General features: G+C 39.3%; 1 protein-coding gene across 1 annotated transcript in view; it reads right to left on the bottom strand.

Moving 5' to 3' along the window:
* The window catches only part of LOC311260591 (uncharacterized protein), a 52,337-nt gene extending 45,421 nt beyond the window's left edge, over positions 1-6,916 (bottom strand). Inside the window, exons 1-3 of the mRNA XM_084358616.1 lie at positions 6,565-6,916; positions 5,351-5,436; positions 2,713-2,866 (exon numbers count right to left, since the gene is read on the bottom strand). Of these exons, the coding sequence (XP_084214742.1) occupies positions 2,713-2,866; positions 5,351-5,436; positions 6,565-6,583 (259 nt within the window). The 5' untranslated portion in view covers positions 6,584-6,916. The remainder of the gene's footprint in view (positions 1-2,712; positions 2,867-5,350; positions 5,437-6,564) is intronic.
* Between the last annotated feature and the right edge of the window lie 16,549 nt (positions 6,917-23,465).

The raw sequence follows: 23,465 nt of genomic DNA, 5'->3' as shown, positions 1-23,465 counted from the left end.
CGTTCCAACTCTCACCACTCACATAAAGTTTTATTCAGCTCACAAGAAACTGTTACACACTGCTAACTGTGGGCTGAAGCTAAATCATAATAGAATCTGCATCTAAAAAGGAGTCCTATGGAGTGGAAATAATTGAAACTGGTGGCCATAACTTAAAACCTGCATAGCATTGTTAAAATATCCAAGATGTTTCTGTGTCAAGGAACAATTTATTATTCTAAAAATTATTTGTTAGCATTCAAAACATAAAAATTTTCTTGTCAGTGTTAGCCACTGATATACTATTAAAGCCTCAAGGGAACCCCAGACAATTTTTTTGACGTAGCCTCTAGCTAAGTGGGTACACTAGCTAGCTAACCTGCTGACCTCAGAACAACTGCATTTAAAAATAAATCATTTGAATTGAATTATTGAAGTTTAACTCAAAGGAGGAAAAAAAATTAAGCTCAGATCCGAGAATGGTGCAGTGTGGGCATCTGTGCTTGAATGTGCATGTGTGTAAGTGTGTTAGCATGCATGTAGGCTACATGTCTATGTATGACAGAGTGAGAGAGCGATGAAGACAGAGAGAGAGAGCTGTGAAAAAGAGGACTGTATGAGTGGGAAGTGGGGAGGGAAAAATAGCTTGGTCTTTGGCTGTGTCATCTGAAGTGTTGATAAGCGATACTGAGGGAGGTGTGAATGGTGTTAACAGGGTGCCCTAGAGAGGCTAATTGCTTAAATGGAGAGTCTAGTCATTATGGGTACCCTCCGAGTGATTAGAGAAAACAGTGAAATGATAATGTACAACAAGTGATTCTGCAAACCTCATCAAACTTCCCCAAAAATACCTCAAGACTCTGCTCGATAGCATTCATAAAAATTATATTTCCAAACAAGTACTGCAGTACAAATAGCTGTCCAGTACGTCCTGTATTATCAAGGGAACTGTGACTGCACCTGCACTGTAGTTGGGACGTTTATTTTGAAGTATAGCTTTAATGCTAAAGTTTGTGGTTACATTGGAAATCAGATGAGGGGTGTTCAGTTGGTTGCCTTTAAGGGGTTTCCTCAACTCATGAAAGGAAATAAATTCTGATATTGCTGTGTGGAAAATAAATACAGAAATAAATGTATGGATGAAAAATAAATCTTGGATTTTAAAAATATTTTGGCTGCCCACTAAAGACATTATTTATTAATATTTCTATTAAATTTTGGCCATATTTTCTCATTATTTCCCCGTTTTAGTCAATTAACAAATTCATCAACCATGTATCCATTTATAAACATGCCAGAATAATACTTTGGAGAATAAAGTAGTCCATAAACATTTCTAATGAAAAATAGCAATGGCAACCTAAAGTACCTAAGCAGTGCTTTTCCATTAAACTGAGAAAAGTAGTGGAAACTTAAGTTTATCCTTCTCATAGATCACTACCATCACCACTGATGCAGCATCATACTAAAGTAAACTTATACCTTATTTACTTCCTTTGCCTACTTATGATTACACCTTCCTATCCCACTGATGATCTCCATCCCTGTATCTATCTCTTCCCGCTCATTATTTTTCAGATGGAGGTCACGCAGCTCAAGGAAAGACATCTTCATTAAGACTTGCCCAGAAAAGTTGGATCTCTCTCTTAGACTGCTTTGGCAGAGGGAGCCCAGACGACCAGAATAGCCCTGTAATGCTACAGATGTCCTATTGATTGACTCGCTGTCAGAATCAATAAAGTTGGGTTTTCAAAATGCTCGGGCTATTGCCGAGACGTTAAGGTTGCTCCTGGATAAACAGGGAGATTTATGGACCAAGCAGAGGAGCGGATTGCTGCATAGTAAATCACAACCCACAGGATGCTGTAAAGGAGTGCTTGAGGAGTGCTCATTAAATTTTGAAGGTCTGTGATTTCAGAGAATTTTTAAAATTAATACATTTTTTATAACCAGTCCTGCTGATTAAGTTACCTATTTACACATGTTTTTACCAACCACATTTATACAACCATGACTCCATGACCTTCCACAGAAACGATGTACCGCTCTACGCTTCGAGGACAACACAGCAAACTGGTTCACAAAGAGATTATCGCCACTACTGTACTAAAACTGCTGAGGAGGCAAGGCCTGGCCCACAAAGGGTTAACCCCAAACATGCATTGTTCATACTCAGTGGGGCATGTGGCCTCATTCAGCTACCTGAAATGCCCCCACCACGCCCCAGAACTACTCATAGCCACAGTCCCCATGTCACTGTATTCATTAATTATCAACTCCATTTTTCACTGCAAAACTGTAAACAAGATGGGGAAATGGGGAACTAGAGAGCGATTAGAGGAAAAAAGAGGCTGAGGGAATGAGACAGTAAGGAAAGAGGAAGAGAAGAGATAGCATGAGGGAAAATAAAGGGGAAGAAGGTGAATGAAAATGCTGTTGGGCAGAAGGGAGGACCAAACATGAGGGACAAGGAAGTGAAAGTGACACATTTTTCACAGGGTTTATATTTTTTTTCCAAGCAAGGGATGTTGCAGAGGCATCCCAGTGCCTGTTCCCCTCCTAATTATTCCAATTATCATGGCACACTATGAAAACGTGATTAATAACACAGAGGATATTGTTGTGGCAATTAGCCATATGGTGGTGGGACTCTGCTCTGTCACGATTTTGCCATTAGCATCTACTTATGTTTGTCAGAGGCGTGCAGCCATGACAAGCTCAAGTTCTGCTCACCTTGCACTCCCCACTGAGAGGCCCACGCTGGGGTGGGGGGAGCTGGGTATTCCTCCTGGCTTCTCGCCTGACTGAATTTTTTATGCAGCATCCGGTCGGACTGGGGACAAAATGTCAACTGGCGTCTGGGATGGCCCATCAAACTCTGGTGCTCCTGGGAAAGCGAGGGGAGGAGGGAGGAGGGGAGAAGGCATGAGACGAGAATTATTTGTGCTTGTGTGTTATATCAACACAAACAAAATGTAGTGATGCATATATGAGCAGGCTCTCTCTGTATATTTCTTTCAAACAAAAGTACATGCTCACATGCACGCACATGCACATGAACACACACTAGGTCACAGCCAGTCAAATGAGTCGAGTTGACTCTGAGTCCGTCTCCACGGTAAGCAGTTTTTACAACGAGAGCCCCCTTGTTAAGACCTGTTGGTATTCTCCAGATGGCAATAAAAATGCATGAGGTCTGCTGGAACCGTGGAGAAGAGCTCAGCCACTTAAGTAGGAAAAACAAAACCTCAGAGAGAGAGGGAAAAAAAAGCAGGTAGAGTGCGTCGCCAAGCTGATACTCCAAGGACTGAGGAGAGAGCTTCAGACGAGTGCAGCGCCTCTACGGCTGCTGGTGTGCACTTCCGAGAACTGAGGATGTGCATCTTGTTATCTATCTTATCAACTTAAGATAAGTCATCTTGTTATGCCACACAAGCTGCCATTTGACTGTCAAGAGTTGTGCTCTGTGGATGTTTGAATAACATTTCAAAAGAAGCCAAAAGGGAGGATGATGAGCAGGGTGCTGTGTTACAAACTTTGGAAAGAAATGAATAAGATTTGGGTTTAAATAAGTTAGCCCTTGTTCGAAGAAAGTGACACCCTTAATTGAAACAAAATGAGACACAGAAAAATTCCTGCACTTTATAAAGTCAAAACTAATCCGATACAACCGTTTTGCAATAAATCATAAATTCCTGAAGGTTATAATGTGTAAGTTTTTGTTGAAACAGTTTTAGAGCGGTGTTGGTTTAAATTTATGATCATTTTAGAGGATGCAGTTAGTGGTTCTTGTGTGTTGCATTATACAGAGTGTTTGTTATTGAGCCTTCCCTTGTTGAAAAAATTTAGGTTTATTTTTATAAAATAAAAGCAACACTTTTCAGTGTAACACAACACAGTTCAACAGCAGCACAAACTAAACCATCATACAGATGAATCGACAAAAAGTGAATTACTAGATGGAATCGAAACTTCTGCAAAATGTATTTGACCATTCAAATGTTTTTTAATTTGTTTTTTGAAGAGGAAGGGGACGATGCACTGGCTGCACTGAAAAGATGCAAAAAACCTTTGACAAGCACAAGCTTGACCCTCCCTACAAGAGCACCACAGCTCAAAAGCGGTCTAGGAGTCAAGGATAGTAACAGGATGTGGTTGACATCTCCTTCTAGCAAATTATTTAAGTAAATAATGACTGCAAGTTTGAAGCTTTGAATAAATGTGGGGAAAAGTCATCACAACAGTAAGCAGACATTCCTCTGTCCTCGCTTAAGTAAATTAGAATCAGAATTATATTCACGTGGCCTTGATCACTTTCCAAACTTTTTGAAACAGCAGACACAAAGGACATGACCTCACATACATTCACAGGAGCAGTACAAGACTTTTGTATAAAAGGCATTGTTATGCACCACATGCTGGCTTCCCCTGTCCATATGTCTAACTCAGAAATAGCACGACATGCAGCCGTTTTAAATGCATGTAAACCCTTGAAAAACAGGCGATTGACTCCTTTTCCATTGCCTGTAGACGAGTTTGTCTTCCTATTCTTCTTGTTTGTCACATTTGACATCATGAAAGCGCCAGAACACAGTAAACAGTGGAAACCATCATGGAGGCCAGTGACAATGTTATGGTGGTTACTGAAAAAGGGCCGAAAATGATCTGGCGTCATGTTTCCATCGCTGCTGATCAAAGCTGGAGCCTGTTGTACCCTTTCCCACCGAAGACGAAAACCAGATGTAAGAGGTTCGAATAGTTTTATCATGCTACAGTACAACCTCCCGACGACTAGCAGCTGTAAACATAACAAACACAAAAAAGAAAGGGAACTAGTAAGGAGTATCTGACAGCAGCATGGACAGCCACATTTTCTCAGGGCCTTAATATGGGCAGAGTAGTGCAGCTGAAGAGGAGGGATATGGGACTTTTCATAGCCATAATTAAAACAGCAAGATAGATTCAGTAATTGAATGAAAAATCAGGATCTGAGCAACATCTGTGCCAACCACATAAATCATTTCAACGAGAGGCTTGAAATGCCATAAAACCCGTGTGACTAGGAGTCAGAGAGCCTGTCACATGCATCTCAGGGCGGCGTGGATGACAAGATAACAGACACTAGACCTGCCACTTTAATTCACTATTTTAAATAAACCGGTGGGATAAAAGAAGCTCAGCACATGACCAGAATGTCACGATACAGGGCGTCAAGACATGAATGTAGATTCAACAACATAAACTTGAATGTTGTTTTTGTTTTCAAGAGAAGTTCATAATAAATGCTGTTGTACTTTTATAACATTACAATGACAAACATGACAAAGAGCAAGAACTCAGGCGCTGTAGTGCAAAGAGAAAAAAGACAAACGACAAACTGTGAGACTTCCTGTCCAATGACTCGCAGGAATTCTTCACCGGTGCACAGTACGAACAGGTCACGTACGCTGCTTTCGCCTAAACCACATAACAAACAAATGAAAAGGTCACTGCATTGTCTGCATTATTTCCTGATTTGCAGGTGCAACAAGACATCAAAGATCACAACAAAAACCACAAACTGTCAAATGTGAGTGAAGAACGCAAGCACATATATTGGAAAATTTCAAACCAGCATAGTGAGCCATCACATGTATACTGTTAAGGGACAAGGACGTGCATTGATAGCTTGAAATCAACATGACTTACTGTACAGTGTGGCAATAAATATTTTTATATATTATTATTTTTCATTTGACTAAATTCTCCATGTCATCATTAGATTTAGGGACTATTGACTAAAATTCCCAACATCGATTTTACTTATTATAACATGAATTGCCCCATAACACTTATGAAAAGTAACTATATTTACACGAGAACTGTACTTCAGTGCATTCTAAAAATACTTGGACTGTACCTCATCTTCTGCTACTTTATACTTCTACTCCACTCATACTTTTACTACACTAGAGAATACTTAATAATTTAAGTTACTAGGGTCAGGATTTTATGCATACACAAGCTACCATCAGTAAGTATTTACAGTTGGCTCTATCTTTAACAGCTGCAACAGTAAGTGGTGGACACATTCATGTGTCAATAATTAAAATACAGACATAAAATAAACTTTTTGTACTACTTATAGAAGAGTATTTTAACACTGTGGTATTGCAACTGCTAGAACTATCTGTTTAACAATGAAGTCAAACTACTTTTTAACAGTTTTTAAACAGCTTTTGTGTTAAAAATCTTAAGTTACACAAAAAGTACAGCTTAAAAATGACAAATATTTTAAAATATGTTGCATGATATTTCCTGCAATACTGTTACCCTCACATTTGGATCTCTTCTGCAGTACTGGATGTACAGTACAGAAAGCATTACTTATAGCAACATTACCAGTTACAGTACCTGAGTAAAACATTTCTAACAAACAAAAATATAACATTAAGCATTGTGAAGGTGGGAATCAATGCAGGGCATTTTGTTTTGCTGTACAGTACAACTTTCAAGACTGCATTAAAGCTAGTTTTAGCTAGGTGTATCTAGCTAGCTTACCCATGACACACATACAAAGTTAAGTGGACTGTTTAGTTACCATACCTCTGTCCGGCATTTTCATCTATCAGATAGATACTCAATCAGCTGCACCTGCTGTTCACCTCTTTGTGTGTTGCTGTAGACGTTGTGAGTCGTTCCCCAGTGATGTGTAGCCTCCGAGTGCCAAGTCCAAACATGTTAGCAGCAAGCTAAAGGGAGAGCTAGCTAACGTTAGCTACAGTTTGTACGTAGCTTAGGTTTCCTCGTTGGAAACGCTGTTCAGTAGGTGTTTGGACGAAAAAATAATGTCTCCACACTGTTTCAGCGCAATGTTGCAAGGTTTACATACTACAAACCGTTTTTGTCCACCTGTTTACCGCACTGCGGGGGTCCCGCGCGTTTTCTCATTCCGCCATGTTTGTTTGGGAAGTAAAGTGCGCCATTCGTCTTCACTTCCGGTATGGTGACGCCAAAATAAAATAAAGTTGATATATATTTATTTATTTAAATTTTATTTACAAAAGATAATTGCAACAAAAGCCAACATACCTGAGCTAAACTTTAGAAAAAAATAATTTGAAATCCAATTATGTTTATTATTACTGAAGACTGGATGATCCAACCCAAATACTTCTTATAGAAAAATCCCTCAGCTGATGGCGGTATTTATAATCAATGCACCCATGTAGTCATCACAGCTATAATTGGAATAATTTTTTATTGTTGATTTTTTTGTGAGAAAATGCATGATTAACTGTGTTAAATGAACTCTGATGGGTTCAGATCTAAATTAGCCTACAAACTTGCACATTATTGATTTTTACACTGTCTTAATTAACATAGCTGTCTTTTTGTCTATCAACTACCTGCTTACAACCACCTCATTTCAAAAGTTGTAATAATGAATGTTAAGGTGAGATAGGCCAACTATCCTAAATGAGATTGGTTTACTTGACCTAAAGCGTTACCGCTCATAATACAAACGTATGAAACAACAGTTCATGGTATCTCATTTTTCTTTGGGGGTTTGCGGGGGAGGAAAGATTGTGAGAGGCTGACCCACCTCTTACACTTGTTATAGGTCCAGTGTGTCCTATCTGACATGACTTTTTGACTTGTGATGATTCATGCACAGCCAAAGACCGGCCATCGGGAGAGTTCACTGAGTGCCAGGCCAAGGTTAAAAATAATCAATATGAAATAAAATGTATGATCTCTCCCTGTAATCACGTGTGTGTGTGTGTGTGTGTGTGTGTGTGTGTGTGTGGAGTGCAAATGACTGTGCAGTGTGAAGGAAAAATGTAGAGCACAGCTGAAAGAGAACGAGGAAAAAGGTGATGCATTAAAAGAGCATAAGCCTGGTAGGGAGTGATAAAATGACTGATACGATAAAAGCAACAGGACATGGTCAGTGTTAAAAACATACACAGTCCAGTCCCGCCCCCCTTACAATAATCTACTATCTACTCTCCCTGAAAACTAATAAATTCAACACATAACCATGCATGGAAACATGACGAGGGTAACACAAGTCCAGTCAGAGCTGAGGAATGCCAGGTGCAAAAGGATAACACCAAATGTGCACAAAAAATACATATATATGAGTGTTAAGCTTTAATTATGGTAATTATAAGTGCAATTTACTAACTCTTGATCTGAAGACACTTGGCTGTTTATACTTTGGATCTTTTTTGAAGCAGTTTCTGAGTGATGCACGACAACTACAAGATAAGTTAATACTGCCATAAACAGAAGACAGAAAAAAACATCTAAACAAAAATAGTTGCAGTGACGCAGTCTGTTAGAGATGTTTGGAGACTGGCCTGAATTGGTGTCCCAGTCTGGTTTTGGTTCCTGCAGTTTCAAAATTCAAGCTATGTGGTAAACAGTTGTCTGAAAAAATGACTTGTGGCTTCAACAGTAGACCATAATGTGTTTTATTTTCATGCTAACAACCATTTTGTAGGAGGACTGTAGGTGTCAATGTTTTCAAATGGTGGATATCTAATTTTAAGATCACTGGATTCCGTCTGAGATTTGTGGCTGACTCAGACTTAAATCTGAGTATCGCCTCCCCACGCTAATCTCATTTTCTTTATAAGAGGCTGGGATTTCACAAGTATCCTTATTTTCATTCTGCTGTCCCACCTGGCCACGAATAAAGTTCCTAAACCACAGTTTCTTTGAGTTAAACAGTAAATGAATGATCTGAAGTGGGAGAAAACCCACTTAGCTCGGTGTTGCAGCGGCGTGTGGCTTCAAAGGCGGTCCCCTGACGTTTTAGAGACGATTTCACCTGAGACAAAGTGCAGTCTTCATTAATAAAATATTCCTCACTGCCCAGAGCGACATAGGACTCATTTAAAGTCCCTCTTCAACTCAACGGGGACACTACTCACAGGGAGATACGGTGACTACACAGAGGAAACTGGGATTTAGGCTGTCATATTAAGAGTTTTACTACAGAATTAAATAGTGGAGAAAGAAAAGGGTTTAAAAAAAGCCGGACACCAACTCTTACAAAATGTTTCATTGTCATTTTTTAGTGAATGAAAGATGCCCGAGCTTGTTTCAAACTTTTCCATTTTCACCTTCCAAAACATATTTTCTGTAGATATCGTGTAGCTCTTTGTAGATCAAGACCTCAGTCACACACACTAATACACTTGAAAGGCATGTTCTCTGAGTAGACATGATCCTTCCTCTAATTATTCAATAATCTAATGACACAATTGGTCATGGTGAGCAACACCACGCGCTGACACCAGATGGTGGCTTTTGCGATGAAACCCCCCACACACCCTCTGTGCATCCTCATTTGGGTTCAGCTCAGAGAGAGGCCTCGTCTGTGCTCTCCAACTTGCCAAAGACGATTTGAGGAATTCACCTCTGAAACTCTGTGTTAATTTTGGGAAATCAAAAACTCTCCACCTTCCTGTTTTGTGCCTGCAGAATGTGTGCGAGTTGTCTTATTTTGTCATCATCCGGAGAGTAATTTGTTTTAGCTTTTTGCGCAATCAATCATTTGGAAGCAGCAGGTGCACCTCATGTCAGCTCTCGTTTTGGAGCAAAACTCGTCGTCTGTAGATGTAAGAGCTGTTTTCGGGCCTTTACAACATTCGTTGACTGCTCCGTCTGCAGCTTTCCGGGACTGAGTGATGTGATGACCTTGATCTGAGGCAGCGTCCTCGGGGCTGCTCCGGGGCAGAGGGACAGAATGTCAGGACAGGTTTGTGCAAGGCGCGGTGACTACAGGAATGTGTGTGAGTGTGTGTACGTGTGTGTAGGTGAAAGCTACATATCGATAACCTGTGCTGCAGGACTTCTGCTTGCTCGTGTCACCTCCTTGTGGACCAGTCTTCATGTAGAAGTCGTTTTTTAAAGATGCACTTAGCACCTTCCAATGTGACGCCATGCTTCGCAAAACATTTTTATCAACTAGTTGGTAGCTGAACTATCGACTGTATATTAGTTTTACACAGTATGTACTAATATTTATGACGCTAGTATTCAAGAAATATGCATACTTTATAGTATTATACAAACTGTAAATTAAAAATTGTCAGCAGTTTTTGTAATTCCTACATTGTGGGACAATCCTGCACATCAACACACACAAAAATCAGGTGTTTGTTGTATATTTTTCTGTGTGAGACGTGTGAACTACCATTTGAAATCTCAAGTTTGGCTTTACGGCCATTGCCATCTTGTCATCTTGGATCCAGAAGTGACCATATTTAGTCGAGAGGGTGGAGCTGGGAAGGTTATCCGGATTGGATCTGACTAAAAACCAGGTACACAAGGTCACAAGGTAACCACGCCCTGAAGCACACCCTGCTTTATTGTCTATTTTACTCTAAATGGGACCATATTTCCCTAAATCAACATCATGCTGTGTTGAAGATAACTTGAGACTAGTTAAACTGTTTACTGAGGTAATAAATCAAGTGAGAAGTGGGGTCATTTTCTCATAAGTTTACATATAATCTTTCAATTTTTGGAACCAGTGGAGTTGCCACATGCTGGCCATTAGCTCTTACATCTACATATGACGAGTTTTGGGCTAACAGGCTAAATCTACATGGTGAAACAGCTGTTGTTAACAAATATTAGCCAGCACAGCATTTAAGGGTTAGTTCACCCAAATCATGAAAAAACATTTTGAATTTATGTGGATAAACTCTTGGCCTCTGTTTAAATACAGCAAAGGTGAATGGACTTTCTTTCGTTGTGGTCAAAGCATTGAGAAGTTACATATCTTCTTCATATTCTGGTTCTGTGGGTAATCTGCAAACCTCACTGTAAACCATTTTCATTTGGACACAGGTCGGCAGATATGGTAAAATCTCCAGATGAAACCAAAAAAACATCTTCATAGCTTCACTAAGTGAGACATTTGATAATCTGGGTGAACTCTTTAAAAAAAAGCACTTTATCATATATATCTTGATAAAACCTGCTTTTATACTCTGTTACTTATAGACTTACTTTAAATTATTTGGCTGTCCTTGTATATACTGTACTGTACATTCTCCTCCAGACTTATTAATACCCTGCTTTTTTCAAAAACATCTCATCACAAAATGTTTTGCATTCCAACAAAGGACATAAACGCAGATAAAAAACAAAAGCTGAAGCACTAAGACATGCTCGATCATCAGCATTAATTGGATAGTGAGGGAGGATAGGAAACTTTGTTGCCATAAAAATCAAAATAAATAATTGCTAGGTGAAACTCTGGGAGAATGCATTCTCTATCTGGCTGATCATAAATCCTGAAATAATGACATGCTTTCCCATAAATGACTAAACAAGGGGCCATTAAGGCATGCATGACTTCTCCTGATGTCTGTGTAGCAGATGTTAATAATTTTTCCATAATGGAAGAGGAGAGAGGGAAGGAGGAAACTGCTCTGTTCGATCATATCAGAGAAAATGTCAAATAAGGGTCAGCAATGTAAACATACAGTACCAAATGTGGAGGTAGACAGGAGAGGTACTGAGAGTGGAGACAACATAATCTATGCATTATTCTGCAATGGATATTATTGTAAAGTATATTATTACAGATAGGCGAGAGGGCCGCCCAGCCAGTGTCCACAGTCTGAGCCTGTACTTCAACAGCTGTGAGTGGGAAAACACTGGATATGTTTGACAAGGGACCGTAGCAATCCGACATTTGTAAACGTGACACCACCATGTTTTAAAGAAGACCTCGGGACATTTTTCAGCTGTTTGTGGCAACAAAAAACTGATATTTCCAATGAGATATTAAGACATCTCCAACCATGTTTTCCCATATATATTTGGAAATGTAATATCTGACACCCATGCCCCTATATCAAAAGTGATGCTGCCATGTATGTGACCTATAAGGCAAAATATGATTATTACATACATACATCCTCTGGTTATATCGAGATAAAGGTTTATAACATATATAAAATACCAATAGTAACATTTCTATATATGTTCATATATGAAAAAAGTCTATATGTTGAATTTTGTACATGGTGTTATGTGCTGCGGCCTCACATGTTAACAATTTATGTTATTCAATTTATATGTAACAATATACATTTATAACATATATAAAATACCCATAGTAACATATGTATATTGACATATATTATAATACATTATGATATATTCTATGCATATATGTATAGCTGGTTTATTACACATTTATATAGATACATAGGTGTTATATGTTTAACATGTATAAATGATTATATATGAGATATATAAATTACATTTACATACATATATATTTCTATGAGCTGACATGTATGTCAAGAGATAATACTGTTCAATAGGTTTCATATAGGTTTGTACATATATTTACATTTATTACATTTTAATGTGGGTGTGGTGAAAAAAACAGATAATTTAAGCCAAAATATGCAACAACACAGCGTTGTCACAACACAACATTGAAAACTGAACCTTAAAAAAGTTAAGTTGCAACATGACATGTAAAATTTCAACGTAACTGTGGTTTGCAGAAACGAACACTGCCAGCATTTAATCTGCCGACTGGGTTGGGTGACCCCAACACACTCAATAAAGCCAAGAACTTGTGACATCTGCATTTTAATGCATTTCATACTGATTATTACTGATGTGGCTGCGTGACACAAAAGATTTTTTCTTTATTATTTATTCTCATTTAATCATCTTTTAGCAAAATCCTTCAACTGAAGTGCTGTTTCATAATCAACGCCTTCATGTAGTCCTCCAGCTCTAGTTGGAACGTTTTGTCACGTGAAAGTGAAAATAAAGAAAGAAAACATAATTGTTTACTAAATCTATTCTATGCATTTCACTCCTGTGTTGTTAAAGACGTTTAATCAAACCACAGCATTTTTAATGGAAAACACAAGGCTTTAATTGGCTGCACTGTTTCATGCTTGTTTTTTTTCTTAATTTCAGTTGAGAAAACATGGTGTTGACAGTTAGACGTGGGTAAGGTGACTTAACAGCTCAAAGCAGACGTAGATGGTATCAGTCCCCACAGTGTATCTGCACATCTCCTGTGTTTTCTCCGGTTTGCCGTCTTCTCCTTGTTGTTTTCAGATCTTAATGGGAGATATTTTCACGTTCGGGTCCGATGTGCCGATGCAGCTGATCAGCCCCAAATGTGAGCTCCTTATCGCACACAGATTGGTTCCGCCTGCAGTGAGACGCGAGATTATCAGTCTATTAGATTCATACTGGCATATGGCACCGATCACATTAATGCTGATCTTGATTCACCCTACCTAACACGTATTATTTCTTAAGGCTTCGGTGTGATCTTATCAGCCAGACTGTCAGATAACAACCTATCTGCTCATAAAAATATCTGTCTTCTCTTTTGTGATCGCTCACTATCTTTTCCATTGTCTTAATTAAGCACTTTGTCACTCTTTGTTTGCCGTCATTAACACAGTGTCTTATTCCAAGTGAAATTGTAGGCACAAAACTGAGACAGGAAGTGAAATCAGAATGCAGAAATAAAGAAATGACTTCAGACATTATCGCTGCTATATTAATCAGTGCAATATTGTCGTCTTGAATGTTATGCTTTGTTTATATTGCTTTTCATTCTGACATTTTATGATTGCTGTTGTAATTAGAGCAGGTAGATTATTGGAGCATGTTATGAGACTTGCTGCTTTATCACCTGATATAAATCCAGAATATTTATCCCGCTTCTGTGATGAACAACAGTCGTTTTTATTGATGAAGCAAATAAAAAACTTTGAACTAATGTGCTTTGTATTACTAAAACCTGTTTCTTTTGCAACTGATGGTTATAAAATACTAAAAAAAAAAATGTCTTTATGCTATGTGAAAGTCTGAAGGAGTATCTGTTGATATCAAAGCGTTCGGCGACCTTGTAACTTTTCTCTGTTGGAGAAGTCTTAACAGTCCGACTATATGTGCTTTGATTTCCTTCTGTTCACCACCTTTGTCTTCTCTTTTCAAACCCTGCCAAGAACATAAACATTTAAAGTAAAAAAGAAACAAACACCTGACATCTCACCTGACACTAATTATTAATGGCTGTCATCCATTATCTTGGAATTACAGATGAAAAAGACATTAAGTGCCAACCTTGATTTTTTAAGTGCATCATTCACCAGTACACTCCACATGCATTTATATTGGAGAAAGCTTTTATCAGTTTTTGCTTCGCCCCTAAATCAAGCTCCTTGGTCTATTTCACCTTCAACCAGCTACACAAATAAAGCTTTTTAAGTTGTGCGATTAATTAAAAATAAAAAACACACACATAAACAGTGTAAGTCTGTGAGATTCATCCTGAAGCTGAGTAGCTGTCCAACAAACTTGGACTTTGACCTAGAAAATGTGATATCTTATTTTAATATTCATTTTCCTTTTAAAAGTGTCACACACCTTTGTTTCTGATGTGATAAAATGACTCCAGTCTAATTCATTTATTGGCGTCATTCCACGTTTCGCTTCCAGAATGTTTGTATTCATAAATCATTTCACGTGTCGCTGCCAATCGGCTGTGAAAACTTCTTCATGGTAAAGTAATACACTGCAGGGTGTTCACCTATTATACACTATGTAGCCTGTTAACAACACTTTGAACCACATAAACAACAAGTTCTTTGCTGGGAATCGAACCTGGGTCTCTGCAGGAAGGACATATGCTTTGCACCATATATACATGGGGTGCAAGCTCTAACAAGTGAGCCCCCAGTGGAAAAATCTGATTGTAGTTTGCTAAAAGGCTATCATAGCTTAAACAGACATGTGCCACTCACTAAAAACTGCCAACACATCCGTCCTCATACCTTAACGACTGATGCGGTTGATTGCTGGTGACTCCCCAAACGACCAAATGTTTTCTAGCGACACTAAAGTCTTTACCAGCTAACGAATCTGGAGAAACCCCACTGACTAAAAACTGTCAACCAGCTTATCTACCTTACTCCCAGCCTCCATGATCTCTTGCGCAAATTATGGCCACGACTTCTGACACATCCAGGCCAGTGTATCGTTCATTCGTAACGCTATGATTATTGCTTGGCCCACTTAGCTGACGCCTCTAAAGCCTTGAAGGTGCCAATTAGGGTGTAAGCTATTATGATACTTCTGTCACTCATGCTCGGTACGCTGGAGTATCATCCATAATGGTTTCCCAGGTGACCTCCCCAGGAAACTCACATCGTATGACATCATCAAGTTGTTATTCTTAAGTGTTTTGGTCCTAACTTACTTTAATGTATATTGGGGGTGCTGCCTAAACTGACATTTTCAACTGTACCCTGTCTAAAACTTGTCAGACAGAGGAAAAAACACACAGAGCCTCGAAGTATGTAGGCAGCTCTCAGTTAGACAATCACTTCTTCTTCAGGATGGGCTCCTCCTCTGCTTATAGTCTCCTCATCCCCTCCTTTATAGTGCAAGCAGAACAAGCAATTCAACACTTGTTTTCTCTTGTCAACAATGAGTCACCCAGTTAATGAAATAGAAATAAAAGACTGATTTAATTGCTACCTGCGATGAAGTATGCTGAAGCCAAGTTTTTTAGTTTTTTGTCTTCGTGGGAAAAACAAAATCGAGATTACATTGCGTGACACACAGTCACGGAGGTTGGCGCTTACTCATCCCCTCTGAGTACCACACAGACTTCACCTTGTTTGGGCAAATTTCTCACTCCGGTTACTGACGAGATGGCACCCAATCTGTGTCTGAGCATGTCATCAAGGATAGTCCGGGTCTTTTGATGTGGGGGTTCAGTGTGTTACCTGCAGTAGATGACCGTCAGCTCTCCATCGGTGTAACATTTTTGGCGCTTTACGCTGCCGTCAAACAGCATTTTTCCTTTGGCACTATATTCTGCCTGTGCGTAGGAATATGGGCGTTGTACAGTTGAGGGAATGTAGTTGAAAAAAGGCTGTTTAACGACAATGTAAAGCACTATATATTTTAAGTGGGGCTTATTTTAGGTGGCTAAAATACATCTTGCTGCTGGTACGGTTTCAGCAGTACACAGCCCTGCTGCCTGCTGGTGCTACACGCTGCTTCACCGCACAGCTGACGGTCATCTACTGCAGGTAATACAGTGACTAGGGATACGTACCTCTTACAACCCTACATCAAAATACTCAAATTACCCCTTTAAAAACTGCTCTCTCAGTGAAATGACAGAGCTGTTTCCTTTAAAAGTAATGTGTGATGATGATTTATAAAACCTATTATTGGGTCATTTGCAAGTGAGATGACTTGAAGTAGGTGGCCACAAATTTTGTAAGTCTAAAGTCTAAGTAAGTCTAAAATAAAATATTCCACTCAGGTGCTACCAACAGTTTTATTGTATGTCACTGTATTATTGAGATTCATATTTTACATTTTGCATTGAAGGCGAAGTGAAAACACACCGGAGCCGGCACGACAGAATAGATTTGACACTGTAAAGCAAAACTGCTGCATTTTGAGTTTATCATTCTTTGCAGTTTCCCAACAGAGAAGCCAAAAGTGCCAAATGGAAATAGATGCAGTAACAGTAATAAACGCTACGTCTGCCTAATTCACAGCTATAGCAACAAAAGTCGTGAAAAACAACCCTAAAGTTATGTATCCACAGCTGCTCAGTGCAACAAAACTACTGTGGAGTGACTGCAGCGACCTTGAGAAGCTCCTGAGAACCTCGGGAAGTTCTTCCCACAGAGATTTGGCTGCACTGCTGCTGGATATCAGACTGTGTATTAGACACTGATCTGTTTAATTACAGTCTGAGTCGCACGCCATCTGTAAGAGCACCTCATCGCCTCTCTGCACTATCCAAACGACTTAAAGAATCCAGAGATATTGTACTCCAAGGACATGCTTAATTGAGTTCTGAGCGCAAAGTGCACTGCAGCATTCTTCGGCTTCGGCTCTGTGCGGTAAGCTTGGCCGAGCAGGCGGTTTTGGAGTGTTTTTTGGTGATACGAATTGATCGGGAATTGCATGTGATTGTCAATTACATGCAAAACAGGGTTCCGAAAAGAAAGCGCGATTACAAATTCGCTTAACTCCTCTGTGCGAATTCGACTTGTGCGACAGAGTGGGGCCAGAGCGAAGAAGGTAAAAATAACCCCAAACATGTAACAATATTGTTTCAGGAGGCATGAAAACAGACGTTTAGCAAATGGATTTGGAAGGAGTGGGATGAGGCGAGAGGGCTAAATCTGTCTTGTTCATTTGTGACGGACTTGGCGTGAAGCAGTGACTTGAGCTTGGATAAAGAAAAGACACTTGCAGCAGAATTCTGCCAGTCTTTGGTTCTCTGTGTGTTCGGCATCCTCCCCCCCCCCGTCCACACACTTTCACTGCCACCACCACCACCGCCACTCCATCACACACACCCACACACCCACTTACCTTCCAACACACCACCGAACCTGGTTGCTCCGCAGTCACCCATTAATCCCTGCATGTCGGATCCCAGCCAGGTAATTACTGTTTAAAAATATTTCATCCCATTCTTTCCCCCTAAAAAAGAGACAAACGGAAACAAAGGGAACACAGTTCTGAACAACGACAAAGAGGTGCTTTAAATGCGTTCTCTTTTCTCTGGTGGAAACGGTGGCTTTGTTTGCACACAGTACAAGGTGTCTGAAACCAAATCTGCAGCTATTTCATATTTAAATGCAGCTGTCACGCTCTAGTTTTTACACCCGGTTTTGGAAAGTTGGTGATGCTGCCTCTTTCAGAGAGGGAAAAAAAAAAAAAAGGCTTTCTGTTTGTGGTGCAATAAAACCTGTTTGTTGGTTCACAGCCAGGCAACTTCCAAACTAAATAATGTGAAGAGGGATGTCATTATAAAACATTTCAGTCAGTTGAAAATTTACAGACCAAAAAACGTATCTTTTCCCCTCATACGGACGCTTGTATAAATAGTGTTTCACTGTATTAGTTAACAATAAAAAACTGATTTATTCTCAACATCTGACCTTTCCACAACCTCAGCGTGCGTCCTCACAGTGAATGATGTGAGTGTTTGTTGAGGATAAGCGAAGCTGACATGAGATAATATCATAACAGACATGGCTAACAAGCTGATCATACTGTGGGAGGGTTCGCTATCCACCACAGACAGAATTTCATATGATCTGATAATCTGCAGCATGTGACCTTCCCAGTTAAACCTAAATGCATCCAACAAGACTCTGCATCATGAGACCGTTTTACATCGAATGCATGTCGTCATTGATTATTTGATGTATTTATGTCAGTTCTTTTACATGAGGTCACGTCAGTTCAAAGTGAAGAAGCTGTTAGAAAAAAGAAACTGTTTATTCTTTAAAGATGGTGAAGCAGATTTGACATAACTAGTGTCTTTCTAAGGGTTTTGTTAATTTGACAATTAACAACGGTCACCGAGGGTTGGCCTACTTAGTTATGGCTGCTGCCGTCAAGCTTGTGCACATGTCTCTCAGTAATCTTTAAAACTACGGGCCCTTGAGATTTTCTTATTTCTAGCCAGCAACTGCTGATACGATTGCTGCCAGGTTTTATTAGCTACAGCTAGCCGGCTAAATAAGCTAATAAAAACACAGCATTCTTGCACTTCAGTGTAGAAATAGTCCTTGTATGCTCATTACTCTTATTAAAAAAATCACATTAAACTTTTATTCACAACAAATTAATTTTGTGTTCCTCGGCCTTGGAAGTGACGCTCGTCTTGTCCAGCTAGTTAGCCAGACATGATCGTAGCTTATGGGTGGATCACACAAAAACAGTGTTTACCTATCCGCCACACTTTTGGTGTTGTAATTTGGTTTGGCATCATGACTACTGCCATTTTGTTTTGATTTTTTGGAGCCAGAAGTGACCATATTTGGTCTAGAGGGTGGGAGAGGGTGTTGCTGAGGAGGATATCCTGATTGGCTCTGACTGAGGACCCCGAGGACACGCCGTGGTAGCCACGCCTGAAAAGCAAACCCTGCGTTATCATCTATTTTACTCTGGATGGGACCATATTTTACAAAATAAACATCATGCTGTGTTGAGGAAGACTAGTAATCTGAGGCCACAAACTCATTAGGGAAACATTTCATTAAAGTAATAAACAAGTAAGAAATAGGGTCATTTTTTCATAAGCTTACATACAATCGCTGGTCTTTTTTTTGGTCCTATTTATATTTATTGTTCCTGTTAATATCTATATGCAGCACAATTGCATTGTTTCTGTTAATATTTATATCTCAATTTGCATTTGATTTATATAATTAACAGTATTAGTTTATTCTTGCACTATTTTCTTTTTAAGTTTAATCACTTTAATTGGTCATACACTCACTGTTGAACCCCCGTACAGGTCAACTATCTCACATAGCTAGACCATCACTTCACTGCTGTGTGTGTTTCTTATCCTTAGATTCTGCTTTTTTATACTGTTTAATTATAGGTTTGCATTTGTGTTTTGTATTTGTCATATAAGATACTGGATGTATGTCTAAATTTGATGGATTAACTGTTGCTGGCCTTTAGATTAAATGCAGGTTTGAGGCACTTCTCCACTTTTCAGACCTAGAAGCTCCGTCCACTATTTATATGATCTCTGAGAGATAAATTTTTATTTTATTTTTTTAAACTGCCACTTCAGCGTCCAGAGTCAGAAAAGTTCAAATCCAACACATGATGCACTTAACTCTCATTTGTTCCCCCCCGGAGCTCTTTAGATTGAAATGTTGTCCCTGAACAGCACATTGTATTGTTCACCTGTCTCCAGTCAGAAAAAAAACATCTGTCTCCTACTTCTGCGTTTGGCTTTACTTTTAGTTTTCAGGTTAATGGACTGGAAATATGTCAAAAAATCTCTGACAATCTGAGATTTTTTTTTTCATTAGTCCTAAACACTTTTTGAAAGAGCATTTTTTTTCCCCCTGTTGATTTTTATGACAGTTCAGCTCAGCAATATGGCAACAAAGAAACACATCTGACTACTTTATTCTTTCCCCCCTTTGTCTTAATATTCACACCTGTCCACCACATATCGCATTTCTCAAGTTAATAAAGTGCAATGCCACTTTTCAACCCGCGAGCAGTGAACTTGATGCTGTAATAATGTGTGAGGTGACTGTGTCAAATTCCTTGTTCTTTCACACTAAGTAGGAAAATGTTGTGACATCATGTCCCTAAGAATAGAGAAAAGAGGTGGGGAGTTGAGAAATCAATACGCTGGCAGTGGCAGCAGATGTAGTTAATATGCGGCTGGGTGGGTGTAGTGAAGGATGGGGGGCATGAAATGCGTCCACCCTTCTGTCATCGCATGAACCTGCAAACACGACAGCATGTTAATGCCTGTGTTTCACTTGGCACAGCTCGTTTATCTCTTCAGGTTCCACAGAAAGATAAATATTTTCTCTTCTTAGTGTCTCGGCGGTCCTGCCTCTCCAAATAGTTACATTTCCAGAATTTTTGTTAAAAAAAACCAGCATGCTCTGCAGAACAATGACAATTCTGTCGTGGAGTTTGGGCGTGAAGCTCATTTCAGGTTTCGCAACTGTTGTACCAATGGATTTCTGTTTTTTTTTGTTTTTTTTTTAAATATATTTCCCTATTTTTGTGATTTATTATAGCATTGCAGCTGTGTCATACTGAACAGGACAGTTTGTGCTGTGAAAAGCAAGTCCACAGTGAGTAAAAATGTGACAAGCCTGGAAACATCATGGAGCTCTGAGGGCTAAAGGTACAATCTGTTACTTTAATCTAATCAAGAGTCACTAAAAGCACAAAACAAAACTGGAAACTGCTGTCAAAATTGCAAAAAACAAACCCAACCTGCCAAATTCAACACTAACACTAAATCAAAATATGCATGTTTTTTGAGGCCTATTCCTGAAGAAATCCTGCTAACTAATGTCAATTAATTTGAGTGAATTTCGTATACTAATATTGTTTAAGTGAATTAAGGATATATTATGAACTGATATATAAACAGAGAAAGGTCCTTATTCCATTTCCAGTTTTATTGTTTGTCATTCTTATCTTCCTTTACTCAGTCACCTGTAAAGGTGTTATTGAAAACATTCAGCTGCTAAAAGAGGAACTCCATCTCCCCGCCTCCATTTCATTCACATCACAACATCGCTGTTGTTCGTATCATCTGTCCCCTCAAGTGGTTGCCAGTTTCCCAGGACTGCTAGCGCTAATAAAGCCAACTTTGCTAGCTAACGTTGCTAACGCTATCTATCTAATGTTAATGTGCATACTGCAGCTGCTCCAAGTACATACCATTACCTGCAGTATGCATACAACAGGGACATGCTACTTCGTCATGACAGCATGTCTTGAACTTTGACCCTCTTGCTACTGTATCTGTCAAATGAATACAATGAGCATAGTTATAACACTGAAATGTGCTTTCATCTGTCTATGTGTTTGAGTCTGTGAAATGAGTGAGCTGTCAAATGTCTGTGGTCTCTCTGCTTTGTTTACATTCGCTTGACACATGTATGTGACGTATGTGACGTATCGTCTGAGGATTGTGGGTCAGAACATCCAGAAAAGCATGCTGGCTTCCATACTGCAAAATGCAACCAGATGTAAGACATCCTGGTATGTTTGGCATACTGCATAGTATGGTAGTATGTGTACTAACTCTTGCTAACATTGCCAATGTCTGCTGGCAAACTTTAACATTGCTAAAGCCAGCTAGCAAATGTTTACGTTGCTAACGCTAGCTATCTAACATTAATGTCGCCAACACTAGCTAAATTTAATGCTGCCAACCCTACCTGGTGAGCGTTAATGCTGCTAATGCTAGCTAATGTTAATATTGCTGATGCTTGCTAGCTAACATTAGAGTAGTACAGTACGCTGGGTACATACGGTAGAACTCAGCCATTTTTACGTTTTTTTTCCACAAACTGGCAACTACCAAGACTGATCGCTGACGAAAGGCAGATACCACTATTGGCTGACAAGCGCTTGTCGCGCTTGTCAGCCAATAGTATAACACCGTTGGCATCACGTGGTATCTGGGTTTCGTTTAAAAACAATTAATTTCGACCCCAAAAAATAAATTCACAATCATAACGTTTTTAAGGAAAATAGATACTTTTATTCTGCACATTTTGTCGACATCACGTTATCAATATGACCTTTAAGGATCGCAAATAGGTTGTTTTGGGTTTTTTTTAAAACTGCAATAAGTTTACGTTTCAATATACATCAGATGCATGTGGTCAAAATAAGATGACAGACTGGTTCTTAATTATTATTAATGATAATGCCAGTTATTTCAAATTTTGAGCTGTTTGGCTTTTCCACATGTGCATCCATACATCACAGTTAACAAAAAACAGAGTAAAGACAGTATAAATTAAACAGATATCGCAGCTGTTAGCAGAAAAAAATAAGTTTACTTTTTACAAAACAGCAGATATTGAAAAAGTTTTTATATAACTCCAAGACTCATAATACATTGCTATTTCCAAGATGTACAGGAATATGTGCTTCTTCAAGTAAAGCGATTTGCATAATTAATATAGTTTGCATACAGTTTCTGGTCATTCTCCTTCACAGGTGTATTCTAAAAACAAAACAGGCTGGATATAATTAGACAGTGAATATGGACAAAAGAGACGTCTTATGGCATATGGCAGGGTCAGATGGAGAAGGAAAATCTTGTCATACAGCGGCGGAAATCTATTAACTTGCATACATATGGATTTATGACAACAACTGGCATAAGGAATCATGAATAACTTACAGACGGATGTTCTTATATAAGCATCAATTGTTAATTGAAGAAGCTGTCACACTCCCTGGGGCTGTCAACATAGTTTTATAAGCATTCAAACTCAGCTTTATCAAATTAATGGTCTATTCAGCGCTGCCTGATTCTCCTGTAATCCATCTTTTGTGCTTTCTGCAGTGAAAACATACTAAAAATGTTGTTCCTGAGACATATCATTCACTGTAAGATGAAGATTTTTTACTGATATTGTCCTGAAAGCAAAGATGCTGGCGCTACACATGCTAGCTCAGGTGATTTCCTCGCAGACCCCCAGACACCGGATGACGACGACCTTTGTTGCATTTTTCATGTCTCGTCTCTGTAAACAGCGGCGGCGGAGTCAGCAAGAAAAAAAGGGCCGGGGTTGTGCGGAGGAGCTCAGGTGTGCTGACAGGTAGATCTCTGCAGGCCATCCGGGGGCTCGCTGGGGAAATCATGAGCCGCCCTCCTCTCGCAGAGCGCACGTTCTCACCACGCAGAGGAAGAGGAATAGAAAACATGCTGCACACAGAGGAGGCCGAGTGAACATGTTGGAGCGGACTATCTGGGGCTCTGCAGTCTTGTTAAACAACTTTAGCTTTCTGTTCAGAGAATGTCGAACACCTGACCCTTTATTTAACTTCCTTTTTACACCTGTGTGACACTGATCACGTCTTTAATGTCACTGTGACATGTCTTACAGTGCAGTAGAAGGCCCTTCTCCTTAAAAATGATG

This window comes from Pagrus pagrus (assembly GCF_965226575.1).
Source record: "Pagrus pagrus genome assembly, chromosome: 7".
Taxonomy (NCBI): domain Eukaryota; kingdom Metazoa; phylum Chordata; class Actinopteri; order Spariformes; family Sparidae; genus Pagrus; species Pagrus pagrus.
The sequence above is the reverse complement of the archived record's forward strand: the minus strand, read 5'-3'. Positions and strand labels throughout refer to the sequence as shown.